Source organism: Erigeron canadensis, chromosome 3, assembly GCF_010389155.1.
Source record: "Erigeron canadensis isolate Cc75 chromosome 3, C_canadensis_v1, whole genome shotgun sequence".
NCBI classification, from domain to species: domain Eukaryota; kingdom Viridiplantae; phylum Streptophyta; class Magnoliopsida; order Asterales; family Asteraceae; genus Erigeron; species Erigeron canadensis.
Genome location: NC_057763.1, coordinates 31,175,204 through 31,192,216, shown reverse-complemented (window position 1 = coordinate 31,192,216; position 17,013 = coordinate 31,175,204). Strand labels below are relative to the sequence as shown.

General features: G+C 35.9%; 3 protein-coding genes and 1 long non-coding RNA gene across 4 annotated transcripts; 1 reads left to right on the top strand and 3 right to left on the bottom strand.

The window, feature by feature from the left end:
- Positions 1 to 2,345: 2,345 nt before the first annotated feature.
- LOC122594346 lies at positions 2,346 to 6,612 on the bottom strand. The gene is made up of 2 exons (XR_006322970.1): positions 6,070 to 6,612; positions 2,346 to 2,807 (listed from the first exon to the last, which is right to left on the bottom strand). It is a non-coding gene; the product is annotated as an uncharacterized LOC122594346 (long non-coding RNA).
- A 648-nt stretch (positions 6,613 to 7,260) lies between these two features.
- On the bottom strand, positions 7,261 to 8,309 carry LOC122590832 (cold and drought-regulated protein CORA-like). Its single transcript, XM_043763003.1, has 2 exons — positions 8,121 to 8,309; positions 7,261 to 7,805 (listed from the first exon to the last, which is right to left on the bottom strand). The coding sequence occupies exons 1-2, from the start codon at positions 8,221 to 8,223 to the stop codon at positions 7,465 to 7,467; spliced, it is 444 nt and encodes a 147-aa protein (XP_043618938.1). The 5' UTR covers positions 8,224 to 8,309; the 3' UTR covers positions 7,261 to 7,464.
- A 2,747-nt stretch (positions 8,310 to 11,056) lies between these two features.
- On the bottom strand, positions 11,057 to 12,137 carry LOC122590833 (cold and drought-regulated protein CORA-like). The gene is made up of 2 exons (XM_043763004.1): positions 11,989 to 12,137; positions 11,057 to 11,641 (listed from the first exon to the last, which is right to left on the bottom strand). Exons 1-2 carry the CDS (start codon positions 12,071 to 12,073, stop codon positions 11,313 to 11,315), a joined length of 414 nt encoding a protein of 137 aa, XP_043618939.1. The 5' UTR covers positions 12,074 to 12,137; the 3' UTR covers positions 11,057 to 11,312.
- Positions 12,138 to 14,714: 2,577 nt separating this feature from the next.
- LOC122591900 lies at positions 14,715 to 15,239 on the top strand. Its single transcript, XM_043764124.1, has one exon. The coding sequence runs from the start codon at positions 14,715 to 14,717 to the stop codon at positions 15,237 to 15,239; it is 525 nt and encodes a 174-aa protein (XP_043620059.1).
- The last annotated feature ends 1,774 nt before the right edge of the window (positions 15,240 to 17,013 follow it).

Sequence of the window (17,013 nt, the reverse complement as noted above, 5' to 3'; positions counted from 1 at the left end):
CACATCCATTTGGTGAACTTCCAAATTTCTAATGGCGGCAATGGCAAGTACCAACCTGATCGAGGTTATTCGAGTTACCGGCGAATATGTATCAAAATAATCAAAGTCCTTTCGCTGTTTGTAACCCTTGATCACCAATCTTGCCTTATATTTGTCAATGGAGCCATCTGACTTCAATTTCCTCTTGAAGATCCATCGATAACCTAGTGGATTACATCCCGGAGGAAGATCCACTAGCTCCCAAGTATGGTTTTGTAAAATAGAATCTATTTCACTTTTGATGGCTTCCCTCCATTGAGGCCCTTCTGAGGAAGTTACCGCTTCACGGTAAGTTTGAGGTTCACTTTCCACCACATAAGTGTAGAAATCAGGACCAAAAGACTTTTCTGTCCTAGCTCTTTTGCTTCGTCTAGGCTCAATTTCTTCTTCCTCAGGTTGTTCCAGTTCCTCTGGGACTGGCTCATTATGTGTCTCATCTTGGACACTTTCATTGACTACCCTAGACAAATTTCCAAATTCTTTTGCAACGCATGGAAAGATATTTTCAAAGAATGAGGCATTCCTTGAATCCATTATTGATCCTTTATGTATATCTGGAATCTTGGATTCATGCACAAGGAAACGGTATGCACTACTCTGATCAGCATATCCAATAAAAATGCAATCAACAGTTTTGGGTCCTATCTTTAGGGCCTTAGGTAGTGGAACAGCTACCTTGGCTAGGCACCCCCACACTTTTAGATATTCATAGGATGGTTTCCTTTTCCACCATAACTCATATGGGGTCACATCCTTTTTCTTGTGAGGTATCTTATTCAAAAGATAATTTGCTGATAGAATGGCATCCCCCCACATGTTCTGATTGACACCAGAACTCACCAACATGGCATTCACCATTTCTTTCAAGGTTCGATTCTTTCGTTCAGCCATTCCATTTGATTGAGGTGAATAAGGTGCAGTGAACTCATGTCGTATTCCATTTTGTGAACAGAATTCAGCAAAAGGTGAGACATATTCACCACCTCTATCACTTCGTACAACCTTGATTTTCCTTTCAAGTTGATTCTCAACTTCATTCTTGTAGGCAATAAAAGTCTCAATTGCCTCATCCTTACTTTTCAGTAAGTAAACATAACAATACTTCGTGTTATCATCGATAAACGTAATGAAGTACTTAAATCCATGTCTCCTGGGAATGGATTTTAGATCACACACGTCTGTGTGTATCATATCAAGCGGTTCGGTAGCTCTTTCAACCGATTTAAATGGTGCCTTTGTTAATTTGGCTTCAACACAAGTTTCACATTTGTGATTTGAGTCAATATGAAAATTTGGTATGCTATTCAATTTAATTAAACGACGAATGGAATTAAAATTGACATGACCAAGTCGTCCATGCCACATATTAGAAGACTCAAGCAAGTAAGCAGAACTAGTACCGGTCTTATTCATTCCATTGATAGCAATTACATTCATTTTGAACATACCATTGAGGGCATAGCCCTTACCAACATACAAACCATTTTTGGTCAACACGACCTTATCAGACTCAAACACAATTTTGAAACCAAACTTATTCAACTGATAACCAGACACAAGATTCTTGCGAATCTCTGGAACATACAACACATTCTGCAGAGTGAGTTCTTTTCCAGAAGTCATCTTCAAGATCACATTACCCTCGCCTTTCACATCAGCAGTGGCGGAGTTTCCCATAAAGAGCTTTTCACCATTAGTGACCTCCTTGAAGGTGTTGAACAGATTCTTATCAGAGCAGACGTGGCGGGTGGCACCAGTATCAACCCACCATTCCTTGGTATTAGAACCAACCAAGTTAACTTCAGAGATCATCATAGTGAGATCAGAGACCATAGCTACCAGATCAAAGTGGTGGATGAAAACGAAATAATCGCTGAAATATAGTCCAGTTTTCTTTCTAAAGTATTGTAGTGTTTTTTTTTAATGTTTTTTAGTATGTACTATTTATAACTTTTTAATAATATATAAGTTTTTTTTATTTTTAATGAAACCTTAATTTTAAAAAACTAGTCATTTGTTGTGTTTGTTTAATTCTTAACTTTTCAACTATAAATATATGTATATCACCACATATTTCATAATATCATGCCGAGACGGGAACGGAGCAATGAGAAGAAATTGTTGTAGTTGAGGGGTTGGATGTTGGCAAAGCTGACCAAACAATATAAAAGAACTAACACTAATTAAGTCATTGTATGGCCCTAAGATTTTAAGGCCTCTAACTTTTCTTTTCTTTTTTTCTTTTGACTAACACTATATCACTATACCAAATTTATTTGAATTTTTGGACTAACACTATACCACTATAAAAATAAAATAAATAAGAGACTATATTCAAAATAAACCAGCATCCCTTGTCTTTTTGCAAAATAAGAAATAATAATAAGGGGCAACCTTTTTGCAAAATAATTATCTCTCTCGTTGGTTACAGCTCCTAATCCCAGAAAACAATCCATTTGATTTGCGTGACTGGGTTCAAAGCATACAAGGCCCATCATCCTACAAGCAGCTCATCCTTGGCATTCTATCGTGTTGGTGGTGGTTATTATGGAAGAATAGGAACAAGGCGGCATTTGAACAGGATCATGACACGAGCTTCGCAATTTTTAATTCTACTATTTTTATTTCTTTTTTATGGTTATCGTCTCGTTGTAATAAGTTTAGTATATCGTGGCCTGCGTGGCAGGTTAGTCCATCTATTCCGATATAACCTCTCCTACCTCTTCAGCATCTTGCCAAAGAGTTTTTTTAGTAAAAGATAAATTTTCCTGTTCAAAAAAATAATAATAATAAGGGGCAACCTAATTAGAAAGTTACTTAGAAAGAAAGCTTCAACTCCTTAAAAAGTGAATCTTGTCGATTTTTTCTCTCAAGATATGATGAAAACATTCAATTCTTATGGTAAAATCGAAGTGCCTCCATCAGTTTTCAACGTTTTTATGCTCGAAAATTCATATATAATATTGGCATCTCATGACCCCACAAATAGGTGGAGCGATGACAACGTTGTTTTGGACTGATATAAAAATGTTGTTCAATAGGGACACGACGTTAGAAGCGCAATAAATATCAACTACTAGGCAACTGTAGCAAGTTCCGAAAGGTATGTAAGTAGTTTGAGGGAAGTTTTTGTTGGAAATAACAGTATAATAACAATATGTAATTCCTTAAATATAAAATATATATATATATTACAATACGATTAAATAATGATAAAGGAATTAAACAAGAACAGAATGGAGGAACTAAATAAAAGAGGCAATTTGAAAGGTTCCTGCAAAACAAGAAAATGTAATAATAATAAGTAGAACCGGGCTTGTGTTTGACACAATTCCCTTAAACAGATTCGCCGTCTGTTCCCAGGGTACACCGGTTAAAAGCAGCGTACTGCCGGACGTTGAACACTTGCCTGAAAGACGAACGGAGCACAGGGATGGTTGCTGTTTCGTGACCGAAATTGCAGAGAATGTGTGTGTGGTATGAACGAAATGTATTGTTGTTATTGTATCTTTCAAGTCCCTGATAGGACCTTATATACACAAAATTGTAACTCCAAATAATTAACTAGCACTAAGTTTCATGAGTTACAAAACTGATACTTATGATATCAGTTTCAGGAGTTTCAAAAGCTTCTTCTAGATCATTCTTGAACGGGTCAAAACCGGGTCGGGTTTATTTCGGGTCGCAGCAAAAAGGAGCCCCGCACGGGCCCCAGTTTTTCGAGCTGCATTCGTGTCCGCAGGTCGCGCGTACACGCATTGGTTCAGAGAATTTTGACCCAGAAACCCGTTTTCTGCACCCCCCTGCGCGTGGGTAGGAGCCAGAGTAAAACACAACACAAGATCTTGACATAGCTTAGAAACCTTCACTTATAAACTAGTAAAAGTTTATATCCCACACCAATGTGGGACAAAGCTTTTCCAACTCCAACTTATGCACCAAACACACAACTTTGAGACTCGATATCTCATTCACCTTTAACCCAATTTGGACGCATCTTAGTTTGTTACGTAGCCTTGGCCAGAGACTACAAAACCCACTAAACGATTCGCAATATATGTCACACGACTATATATTTATTGATGTCCAAAGTGGTGGAAAAATGCACTTTTTCCCAACAGTTTTAAACAGAGAGGAGCTTCGGATAAGAACATTGCTTTCTGAAGTTTATCATGGTTATGTAATTTTTTTAAATAAACAATGTGATCGTTTTTAGGATTCACATTATCCTTGTTTAAGTAGTGTAATGTACCATTTAATTATTATTAATGTAATATTTTTAACTAGTACTCGTAATAGATAGTGTTTATTTAATTTTGAGAATAAAGAAGAGAATTAATAGGCCTTAATAGGAAGAGGTGCTATTGTTTAGTACATTCTTAAGATTTTTTTAAGTGTGAAAAAAAAGAAGTGTAAACGATTAGAGGAAAAGTTTAGTTGTTTTTGTCTCAAAAGGTGATTAGGAAGAAAAATTTCTCTACTTTCTTTCTATCCTTAAATTAACCTAACAATAATTATCGGAATGTTCTCGAAAAATAACAAAATAACATGGTGTGAATGTGCTTGGAAGAATAAAGAATATTCCATTTAAAACGGCCCGGGAGTTTTAAAATTAATCAATAGGTTTGAGGACTGAGGTTGATCAGTTCTGGGCCAAAAGAATCTGGTCTAAGCCCAACTAAGCAAAACCGACCCATTCTAAAAAGAAAGTCAATCAGCAATGAAACATACAAACAGTAGGGTTGGGATTCCAACTTCTAAGATAGAAAAACGTCGGAGAATTTAATTATAAAAGGTTGGTCTATACCGTGCCACTCAAAGTGCCAAAACATGATTTTTTTTGCCCGTCACCAACTTTAAATAGAACTTGAAAAAAATAAGCCCAAATTAAATCTATACAATACCAAACCACCCAAATTACCATTAATGGATTTAATGATATCACCAAAGTGAATTGGTTATTATAGTAATGCCATCACATTTGGTAAGCATGGGCGCATGGCAATGTTAGCGGCCATGAGGTGACCATGCGAAGACCATTATTTTCTTTAGAAGCACAAACATCTTTCCAAGCATGCAAGTTTACAGAATTTGATAATTTGTTTTTAAAGTTTATTTATACGAGTATAATATTTGAGTTTTATTATGTTATGTTGGAGATGAAATGAGTTCAACATGTTGATTTAATTTACTGACGTAGTGACGTTCTGTTAATTAAGACGATATGATTGGTATACTTGAACATTTTGTATTTACTATTGGAGATGGCATTAAAAGAATTTGATGTTCCAAAATTGCTTTTAAGTCTAAGGCCTAAGCCAACGGTGTGTCCTTGGCCTCTTCGTTGGCCTCTTCCTCATTTCCTCCATTGGCAGCACCTTGTGCGTGGCACCGTCGAAAGAGGTAGTTCGATACTTCGATGGGTGGAAGGGGGACGACGGAGGAAAGCCTGTCAGTGTGGGTCCTTTTTTGCCTTTTTTTTTGTATAGTATGTATATATATATGTGTGTAGTTGAGGAAGAGATAAGGAAGGGTAAGAAAGAGGTAGGATTGGTAGTGAGTGAGGAAGATGTGATTTAGGAGGAAAAAAAGCTGATGTGACAATGAGGAAGAGGGAGGAAAGTGTCTTGGGTTGGCTGTGGCCTAAGTATTGTAGGCTTGTAGCGGATCATTTTGACTACAAATTAGCTGACAATGAACAGTAAAGTGTTACACGGCAATTGCAACAAAAAGGAATATTTTGCAGTTAAGGTATAGTTGCCTGAATTACTAGCTAGTCTTATACTCTTATTATTCACCTTTCTATAAAATGACTAAGGGGCCGTTTGATTCGTCGGAATCCGTTGGAATTCGTAGGAATTGTAATTCGAATTCCATTATTGTACTTGTTTGGTTGATAAAAATGAAGGAATGGAATTTAAAACTTTCCTACCAATTCTTTAAAACAAGGAATTTAGAATTCCTTCAATATATCTAAGGAAAGTTTGTAATTCCATTGGAATTCATGACAAAAAAGCCCTTCAACCATACCTTTCTTGCAGCCGTAACATATTCTTCCACATGGATGCTACCTCTCATCTTCATCTTGATTAAAAAATCAAACTTCTCCATTGTTGATGTATTTCATCTTGATCTTCATCAATATAAAACGTCTTCTCCACATGTTGCCATCACGGCATCACTACGTACCATTGTTGCTTATGGGATAAAATCACCATCGCTACTATTGATCGGAGTAAAAGTAGCCACCACCGTTGATGCTTACGGGAGTGACAGTGACCACCGCCGTTGCTGTTTACCGGTGGAACAGCCACCGTCTCCGACTGTGTGTTGTGTGTGTGTGTTAGATAGTGACGAATAAGGAGTTTTGATTATGGATGTTGTGTGTAATGTGTGGCGTTCAATAAAATTGTCGGAGAAGATAAACCGTGATGGAGTTTTTTGTGGTGAATATGGGTGGTGATTGTGTGGTCTATGCGATATCTATCATCTAGCTTCATGTATATTATTATATTATTATTTTATTATATCAAATTAAGATGTAGATGTAAATAAAGTATATAATTTACAATCTGTTTGTTAAAATGAAAAATTGATAATGGGAAATTTTGTCATTCGATGTAATATATTTATAAATTCCTTTAAGTGAATTCCATTAAATTCTACCAACCAAACACAAGACATATATTAAAACTTTTAGATTCTAATTCAGTCAAATTCCAATTCCTTTGACAGATTTTAATTCCTTCAAAAACATTCCGTGAACCAAACTGCCCCTAAAGGTAGGATTGAAAAAATGCATACGTATATTAAAGGAGCTGATACATCACCTTCTTTACCATGCATTGATGTAATATGCATATATCAAAGGATCTAGACGTGGGGAAAAAAAAGGGTTCCAAAAAACCGGTTCTGGATTATCCAAGAACCGGAACTGATTGAAACCGGTTCCGGTTTCTCAAGAACCGCCGGTTCGGGACCGGTTCCACTTTTGGATCCAGAAATCGGTTCCTTACCGATTTTAATCGGTCTCGAACCTAAAAAGGGGGAAAAAACCAAAAACAGATGGTCAAACATTGACCAAGAACCGGTTCCAGTCAACGTTGACTGAAACCGGTTCCAGTTCCGAACCGGTTCCACTGGTTCCGATCCAATGACCACCTCTAAAAGGAGCTGATCGAAATTTTGTGTTGGCCTGGCACTGGAGCTAATTTTTGTAGGTTATTTAAACACCATCGAAAGTTTTCATTATTATTAAAAACATCAAGATGCATGCGTGCTTCAGTCAAATGAAGCTATGCATATGGTACGTACACGACAACTCATATACTGTAGAATACAAAGCACAAAAGGCAGTAGTACATATATATAAAGCGGTATAGCTAGCTCGATCACAATAATGCCAAGAGATCATCGATCGAGAGATCAGTTGTGATCATTAGCTTGTTTATAAGCAGTTGCCTCAGCCAAAGTGCTGCAGCACCTGCATCCACGGCTGTAGTAACGTCCACCACCACAGCATCCGTATCTGCAATAATTTCCTCCACGGCCACCACCGTTGTTGTACCCTCCACGACCACCGCCGTTGTTGTACCCTCCACGACCGCCACCATTGTTGTACCCTCCATGACCGCCACCATTGTTGTATCCGCCACCATTGTTGTAACCTCCACCGTTGTTGTACCCTCCACCATTGTTGTACCCTCCACGTCCGCCATTGTAGTAACCATTATCACGGCCATATTTGGCATCTTCTACCTCATTATCTGCGTCATTTTGTGAACGTAGAATATGTTAACGTACTTTATAATAAAAACATTATTAACTGTATGGCGAAGCCATAATTTTATATATTGAGTTGCTGAATAGTTTTCATGACATCAACAAGAGTAAATTCAATATGGATTTAAAGTGTATCTTTTGTTGCAATGAAGCCAATTACGTACCTTTAGTAGACTAAAAAAATTCATAAAATTAATATTAGAATTTAGAAATAAAGAGTTTTATAGACATTGTGAGTTGTCATATATGATCACCACATGGCTGCGCCACTGATTATTAAAAAGGGAAAGAATACTAACTTTCATGGTTGGAGGCCAAGTCCTTAGAAGCAACGATTTCGGAGGTGATGAGGAGCACAGTAGCAAACACAAGGGCAAGAAGAAGGAATTTGTTTGAAGCCATTTTGAGTTAATTGGTTGTTATTTGTATACAGAGAAATATATATGTATTAGTAGTATTATTATGGGAGATAATGAAGGATGAGAAAACCAGTGTGCTACCTATTTCTATTTATAGAGATGAAAAGCTAGCTAGCTACTCGTATATAGCTGAGTTATTGTCAGTTGGTTGGCTGGTGAATTAAGATCGAGTTGGGCCAATTGCTTTGCTTGCTTAATTTTAAGGCCGTTGACATTTTCAAACTCATTCTTATCTTCCGCATACTCTACCCTATTTAAGACGTTTCCACTGCTGTGTTATCTGATTATATACAAATCATAATTAATGAAAATCTTAACTATCTATCAGTATATGGATAACGATTGGCCAAGTACTATGGCCAAGTGAGGGTCTAGCTATGCGTTCGCAAAAGCAAATTCATTTATAAACATTTTTCCAATTGTTTACAATGTTATTAAAATTTGTTTCTATCTACAAAGCCTGGTTTTCACACACGAATAATTTTACATTGCAGTATCTCGAGTTAAGTCGAGAATGGGCTTTAAGGTGTTAATATGTAACAAAAATGAAAAGACAAAAAACACTACAACAAATTTTGTCCATAAAAAAGTCTTTCAAATAATGTAAGAGGGTATATCCTTCCAATATTCTTTTATTACATTACTTTTCTTTCTATTGGCTTAACATTCTTGGAATTTGAATTGAACACTTAGTATCCACTTATATCTTCAACTTTGATCTCATAAGCTTTTATGAGTTACATGTATTAATATCTAATATTATAATCTCGTAAGTCTCGTGTCCAATGTTGGATACGGGTACTATAGTAAGATATATGTCATTGTCAAAACCAATATTAAATACTTGGTATTTTTTTCAAGATCTTTCAAAATACTTTCTTTTGAACGAGTCAAAGATCGTAGACTTAAGTGGAGCTATCTCTAGTGGATCCTATGTCTTATCTATATGTGTATCTATCCATGGTACTGTAAGTCTGTAGTATACTATGTGTATAGTTAAATTGACATTGTCGTCACACAATAAAAATAGTTGTATCTTCACCTCCCATAAAATGGTCTCTTATAAAGTCTTTTTCCTACATTAAAAATTTTATTTTTTTGTGTTTGGATTGTTATTGTTTTTCAAAGTTATTCTTTCTTTATGTTTTCTATACATTATAGTGATGACAGTAAGACCAATTGTAAAAGTCGTTTAAAATGAATCAATGATAAAAACAATGTAACCGGTGAACTGTTAATCCATGTTGGTAAAGTAAATAGGTGATAGCATACCAGTGATTTCATTCACCGACTCGTTTTAGGCCATCTTCAATGGAGATCCCATTTCAGTTTGCATACTGGGCAACACACCGACCACCAAGATTATGCTTTATTGTGTTTTTTATTATTATATTTTCTAACTAATGTAAAAGCAAATTGGATTTTGGTATGTTGGGTTGGATACAAAATAAGTTCAATGTGTTGGTTCAGTGTGCTATAACAGTTTACTGACGTGTTGCTGAGATGGTCAATATGCTTGGGCATTTTGTAACTACCATTGTGGTCGAAGCCATGTGAATTGTCAGAGAATTCTTTTATATTGATTTATGGGTACAGGATGATATAATATAATTTTAGTTCATATGTATTGTGTTTTTAATTAAATAAAAGTAAGAATCAAATGATAATTGAATGGTTCAAGGGAAAATGAAATGGTAAAAGAGATGAGAAGATAATGCTAATATGACATGAAAAAGTATAGATGAAACGGTGAACAGTTACGAATTGTTACAATACTAACAAAGTCTAGATCTGGGCTTCCATTTTTCTTAACAATTTTCCTTTCTCTTTTTCTATTTTAATAGTCTGGCCATATTTCCCGCCCCCGCCCCCCTCCCGGGCCAATTATTACTTAGGCCTTTGCTTATAATTTAGTCCTCCTTCCGTCCTCGAAGGCCAGGTGTCTTTTAGGAGGAGTCATCTGGAAGAAGTTTGAAGACGGCAGAAAGGTGGGACCAAAGGCAACAGGGAGAGGGAGAAAATGTAATGAGGTGGGACCGAGTTCTGAAGAAGCTTGACCTTATAGGCAGGGAGAGTCATGTTGACGTGGCAGTCAGGACTCCCGAAGACTCTCCTCCTTGTAAGGAGAGGCCTTAGCATTTCCATATTTTACAATTACTAATTAAATAAAACTGAGGTCTGTAGAGCTGCAACATTTCTTTTCTCTTTTTATTTTCTTCAATTAAATCTTTTTTTGTAGAGAACCATGTACAATCTTATCATCTACTATGATACTACCCCATCACAACCAACGTACGTGTCTTGCGGTAACAATAGTGAAGGTACAATTTTGTCTTTAGCGACGTATTCAGTCATCACTAGTAAGCCAAGAAGAGATAATGATAGCAATTGCTTCTTTTAAAGAAGGTAGTGCAACATGTCTTAGTGGGCCCTTATTATCACCTGCTGCATCATCATCTTTCAAAAAAAAATTCTTAATTAAAATATTAAATGGAAGTGTAAATGACAGGATCCTAAAAATAATATGACCACTAAGTCAGCACATGGAGTGCAACAGACAATTTCTTTCTTCTCTTGTTTCTTTTATTTAATTATTTTTAAATTATATATATAGACATATACTCGTAGTAACTTTTATATATGTAGTAATTTTTCTTGCATTTAAACTCATAATGATCATTTGATTGAATATAAAACCTTAAACAAGCTAGCTAGCTAGGCCAAATGTCGTCTACTAGTCATAGTACATAATTCATCATCACAAGTAGGCATGTAATTATTTAGAGTCTCTAATTAGTTTTGTTGAGGGATAATAATTAATTATGCAACGCATGAAAGGAGTACATGCATATATATAGATAGATCGACTCAAATAAGGTTTTCACTTATTTTACATTATACTGAATGCATGTTTCTTACGAAAGAAGCCATGCCAATTATTACATACATAAACATTGCATATATATATTGCATGCATGAGTGCATGGTGAACCATATATATGTTTACGTGACATAAAATATGGTTCATCACTACCCTCAATTATATATATATGCCTTCGTACGTAGTGATGATCAGTTTTGATGAGCTTGGTTGTAAGCAGTTGCCTCGGCAAAGGTAGAGCAACACCTGCACCCCCCACCGTGGTTGTAGCGTCCACCACCACAGCAACCATATCTGCAACCTCCACGGCCACCGCCGCCGCCGCCACCACGACCACCACCGTTGTCATGTCCCCCACGTCCACCGCCGTTGTCATGTCCCCCACGTCCACCTCCGTTGTCATGTCCTCCTCGTCCACGTCCACCTCCGTTGTCATGACCTCCACGTCCACCACCGTTGTTGTATCCTCCACGTCCTCCTCCGTTGTTGTATCCTCCACGACCATGGTCATCGAGCTCACCTAGTCATTCAAAAAATATATAATTATATATTGTTAGTTACTCCATTTATATATGCTTCTTCTTCTTCTATACGGAGTATTATATATAAGTCTTGAAAAGACAACATAAATTTAATGTGGGTTGGTTATTGTAAAACAAGTATTAAAGTAAAACAAATAAAACAAGATCATGATAATTGGATTGATAAAATGGATGCACGATGATTCATGAAACACAAGTATAAACATTAATGCACGATAATTTTTATGATGCACAATCATTTTCAGTGAAGAGAAACATGTTGTTTTATTTGTTTTACTTTAATATTTGTTTTATTTTAACTAGAACAGAGACGAGGTTTACTTACTGTTCTTAGCCGAGGCAACTTCAGAGGTAACAAGAAGGACCACAGCAAAAGCTAGGGCAAGAAGAAGCAATGTTTTTGAAGCCATATTGATTGAAAAGGGGAATTGAGTTTGTATATATGAAAGTAGCTAGGATGAGGAAACTGGTGTGTTTTATGTCTCTATTTATAGAAGGATTTTATGCATGATGAGAAAATAAAATGAGTATCATATTAATTGGGATGGACCATGTATTGGTTGGCCGGTTGGTATCTTAATTGGGTCAGGGACAGATTTCATTTTCATTGACATTTTGCAAATTACACACATTCTTATCCTGCGGGCTCTCTGCTAGCTACTTAGTCTTCGGGAGTGTAGTGGCACTTAATTTGTAATTACTACATAATGCATTAGCGTGAATTGTACGGTATTAGGATAGTTTCCACTTAACGTAACGTGACCATTAGAGTAAATATTTTTTTATCGTTGACATTTGATAATCTTCTATATATATATATGATAGTTTTTACTGTATTTTAATTTGTTGCTGATAGCATAATAGTATGTTTTATTTTTTAATTAAAGGGTAATGGAGGGAGCTCTAGCCCCGGTATCATAATTGGATACTCAACTCACTTGTATGAATCATATGATGCCGGAACAATACCTCCGTCCTAATCCCCATATGATCTGGGCACCCCGAAGGATCGAACCCGCGTATTTAAACTTCACATGTGGGTCTAGGCTTCATTTGTGTCAAGCGGGGATCGAACCTAAGACCTTAAGATTATCAAATGATTGCCTTAACACTAGGCTGACTCCTTGTTGGTTATTTTTTTTTTTAATTAATGTATTATTACTTAATGAAATTGATGAAATGTACGTGTGTTTAAATATAATATTATTTATATCAATGATGATATGGTACCAACAAATAGAGTATCACTGTTAGAAGTTATGAGTGAAAGTGATTCGAAGTCCAGGATTATTACATTAAGTTATTGACGTTTAAGTTATTGGTGGTTTAATCACAGCAAGGGCTGTAACTTTAATTAGTCGGCTAGCTTGGACTCTCAAGGTCGCTCCTGTCTTGTTACTTCGTGTATATTTTTATTACCCACGATTGATATATTAATTCTTAGTCCCGCACTCTCGTATATATATATATATATATATATAGAAAAATAAGAAAAAACACTTGTCATTATTTCACTGATATCACGCGGCACCGACAGATTATTGGAAGCCAAGAACATATAGTAAAAGAAAAGGACAGAAAAGGCATTGTGCCCCAAACAACAAAAAGAAATTAACTTTATTTGAAAAAACATTTCCATCTCTCCTGCGCCTCTTCAAGTAAACTTCTCATTTCAAGCTACGGAAGTCTAAAATGGCAAAAATAACCGTACTTGATGAAAAATCTGATACTTATTAAACCCAATTTGATTGAGAAATCCCAAAGTCGACCAGGAAAGAGGGCGGGTATGAAAATAAAATTCTATTCCCCGATGGGGATGGGGAACCATAAATCCTCAATCTCCATATCTGAACTCGAAAAACTATATATATTTATTAGAAACACTTTAATTGTTTTCTATATATTTAATATTTTTTATATGTACTTTACTTATCATTTACTTAACATAAATATTGTTTATATATATAGAAAAAAAAGGTCGAAATACACATTCTCGTATTTATCTTCTACTACGGTGAGTTTATCCCGACGGGGTTCCCTAAAACCCAGTGAGAACGGATATGGAGGTGTAATTGATCCCCCAACGGGGATGAGGACGGAAATGGAAATTACAAATGGAAACCGGATATTGAGAAGGGAATCTAGATCCCCGATAATACCCACTCCATTACCATCCCAAGTCTAAACAATAATATACTTCGTAAAATCTTTCAAACGTTATAAACCAAATTTGAGACGTCTATATAATGTTCATATTTCTTCAATATAAGCGTATGAAATGTATTTATTACTGAGACAAAAGTCCAAATGACATTTATATTCATCAATAAATTTGTATACAAAACCCGTGACAAGTTATTGGCTTATTGATATATAGGTAGCCAAAGTGGAATTGTTCACAGCATCTCTTTAATAACATTTGATACGGATATTGTGCGCTATTCATTTTATCTGTATATTGATGTTGACGTAACAATTAGAAAGAAAAAAAAAAACCACAATATAATACGACTGGTTAAAGTATTGTTATCGTAGCAAACACTACACGCGGTAACAATAAACAAATAGGTTTTTGTCATTTATGGAAAATAATTTAGACAACAATCTTGGAAATCCTGCCATTTTTCAAAAGTTTATTCTAGATGAGTTGATAATGTCGTTGATTATCTGTTTTTTAATTAAAAACGTAATCCGACTTTGATTTTGGTTTCTAATGTAGAAGTCATAAAATCATTTATTTATACTATATTATAACTCATTTTAGTTTTCAAATTTTTAAGTATTAGGCTTGACTTAGTGGAGCACGGGCTGATAGAGGGTTGGGCCAACATGCCCAAATACACCGCCGCCAATCATGCGTGGGCTGGGTTTGGCAGGTCTTCAAGCCATGCGTGGTTAAGGGGGAGGGCTTGTGATAGTCGACCGTTCAAACTTTTTTTCCGTATTTAAACCCATTTCTTTCAAACCCACAACCACAAACAACTAAATGTACATTTTACACACACTTTTCATATAAAACCTTCAACATAAACACCTCACTTTTATCACAAAATGGATTTATCTTCCTCATCGTCTTCCTATTGTGTACCGCCTATTCTTTCCGACTCATCAACGGAGAGTACTTTTGAGTTTTTCCAAAGGGTGTTATACGCATTTGAAGACACCGGAAGCTCTACCGACACCTGTAGGTACATCGATCGAAACCGACTCGAAGCCCATGAAACACTAATGCGTGACTATTTTGTTGAAGACTCAAAGTTCGACGAGCCATTTTTCCGTTTTCGCATGAGCCAAAGGTTGTTTTTGAAGATTGTTAATGATATCGAAGCTAGGTTCGCGTACTTTCAAGAGCGATACGACGGTCGGGGGAAAAAATGCTTCACGGTTCTACAGAAATGCACATTGATGATCAAACAATTGGCGACGGGTGAAACTCCAGATTCGTATGATGAGTATTTATGTATGGCGGAAAGAACATCACGCGAGAGCCTCGAGTATTTTTGTGATGCGGTCATTGCTTTATACAAACTGGAGTTTTTACGTAAGCCAACATCTCACGACCTTGCTGATAAGTGATGATTGGATATATCTTAAATGGTCTAATAATGATCAGTTGTATTCATTTTCTATAAGAATAGGCCTACTTTAATATGTATTTATTTCAGGTTTGTAAGAAAACGGTATAAGAATGTGAAGAAAGGTGATAAAAATGCTTGAAAATAGTGAAGGTCGTAATTTTATGATCACTAACTGTAATTTTATGGTTAAAGCCGTAAAATCTAGATCTGGTGACTATTTCTTGGGTTTTGGAGTCGTAATTTCAAAAAAAACAACAGGCCGTAATTTTATGCTCCCGACCGTAATTTTACGACCAGTGCAATTTTGGACGATTTACGACTAGTGCAATTTGGATGATTTTCATCCAAAGAAGGAAAAAAGCCAGACATGAATTACAATGCTTTTTTACGGTCCACCTTAATTTTACGGTGGTATATTCATATTTTTACAGCAAGATCGGGATTTTGGGTTTTGGTGATTTTTGAAGGTTGTCGAATGAAAATACTGAAGATGACTATGTAAGCTCGTGAATCAGGAGTTTTGCACATCTTTTTAGCTGTAATTGAAGTGAAAAACCCTAGAGAAAACACACACATCATTGAATCATCATTCCTTCCATTGATCGATCATGCAACAAGAATTTTCTTCATAAACAATTGAGAAGATGCTAATGGAGATGTTCGGCTAAGTTTTAGGTTATCTCTCTCGATAAACAATTGTTGGTTATTTCATTTGATAGACTTTATTTTCAATCGTGCATGTGTAAGCAAATTTCAAACTCATTCTTATCTTCCGCATAAAAAGAAATAAAGAAACTACTCAGCGTCGTTTTTCGTGGGTTTTGAGCCCCAATAACTCGACGGTGTAGGGAAGAGGTTAAGATGTAGGTAGACCTTACCACTATCTAAGTAGAGAAGTTGCTTTCATTTTCTATCTAAATGGTAGAAAATGTCACCCAACTGTTGCATGAGATGCTAATCGAACTCATGAACTCTGGATAAGTGTTTATCACTGATATAACCATGCTGCTTTATCTTCCGCATTTAAAGATCGATATTTCCACTATGATATCTGAATTATAATTAATGACAATTTTAACTATCTACCAATAGCCAAATAAAAAGAAAAAGAAAAAGGAGAAGGAGAATACAAATTTGGGTTACATAAAGACTAAGTAGTCAATCATAGTCAACTATTACCTAGTTGGTTCCTTAGAGAAAGTTTCAAATTCGAATTTAATTTGTCTTGAACATATCTTGAGTATGGCCAAGGAAATGATTAAACGAATTATAAAGAAAGCCCAATTAAATCTTTATGACAAACCAAAAATGACTCGTCATCTTTAAGTTACTATTAACTAGAAAAAACTTATTAAAAAAAAAAAACAAAGAAAGAAAAATAGAAGGAGATGAGATAGCTAGAAACTTTAAAAAAGTTAAAACATCGGTATCTTAGTTTCTGTTAGGTCTTCCATTCTTGTGAATGGATCCCCGACTTTTGAATTCCAATGCCAAAAAGGCATGCGACAGGGGATCCACTAGCGTCTTTTCTGTTTACTATAGTCATGGAAGCTCTCTCTGTGATGATTAGAAGCACTATTGAGGCTGGGAACTTTAAAGGTATAGATATGGGTGGTGATTGCCCGATGATTTCTCATATGCAGATGACTGCGTTATATTTGGTGACTGGTCCAGTAATAATTTGAGTTTTGTCACCAAGGTGTTAAGAGTGTTCAATATTTGTTCTGGACTTAAAATCCATATGGGCAAGTCTACACTTTTTGGGGTTGGGG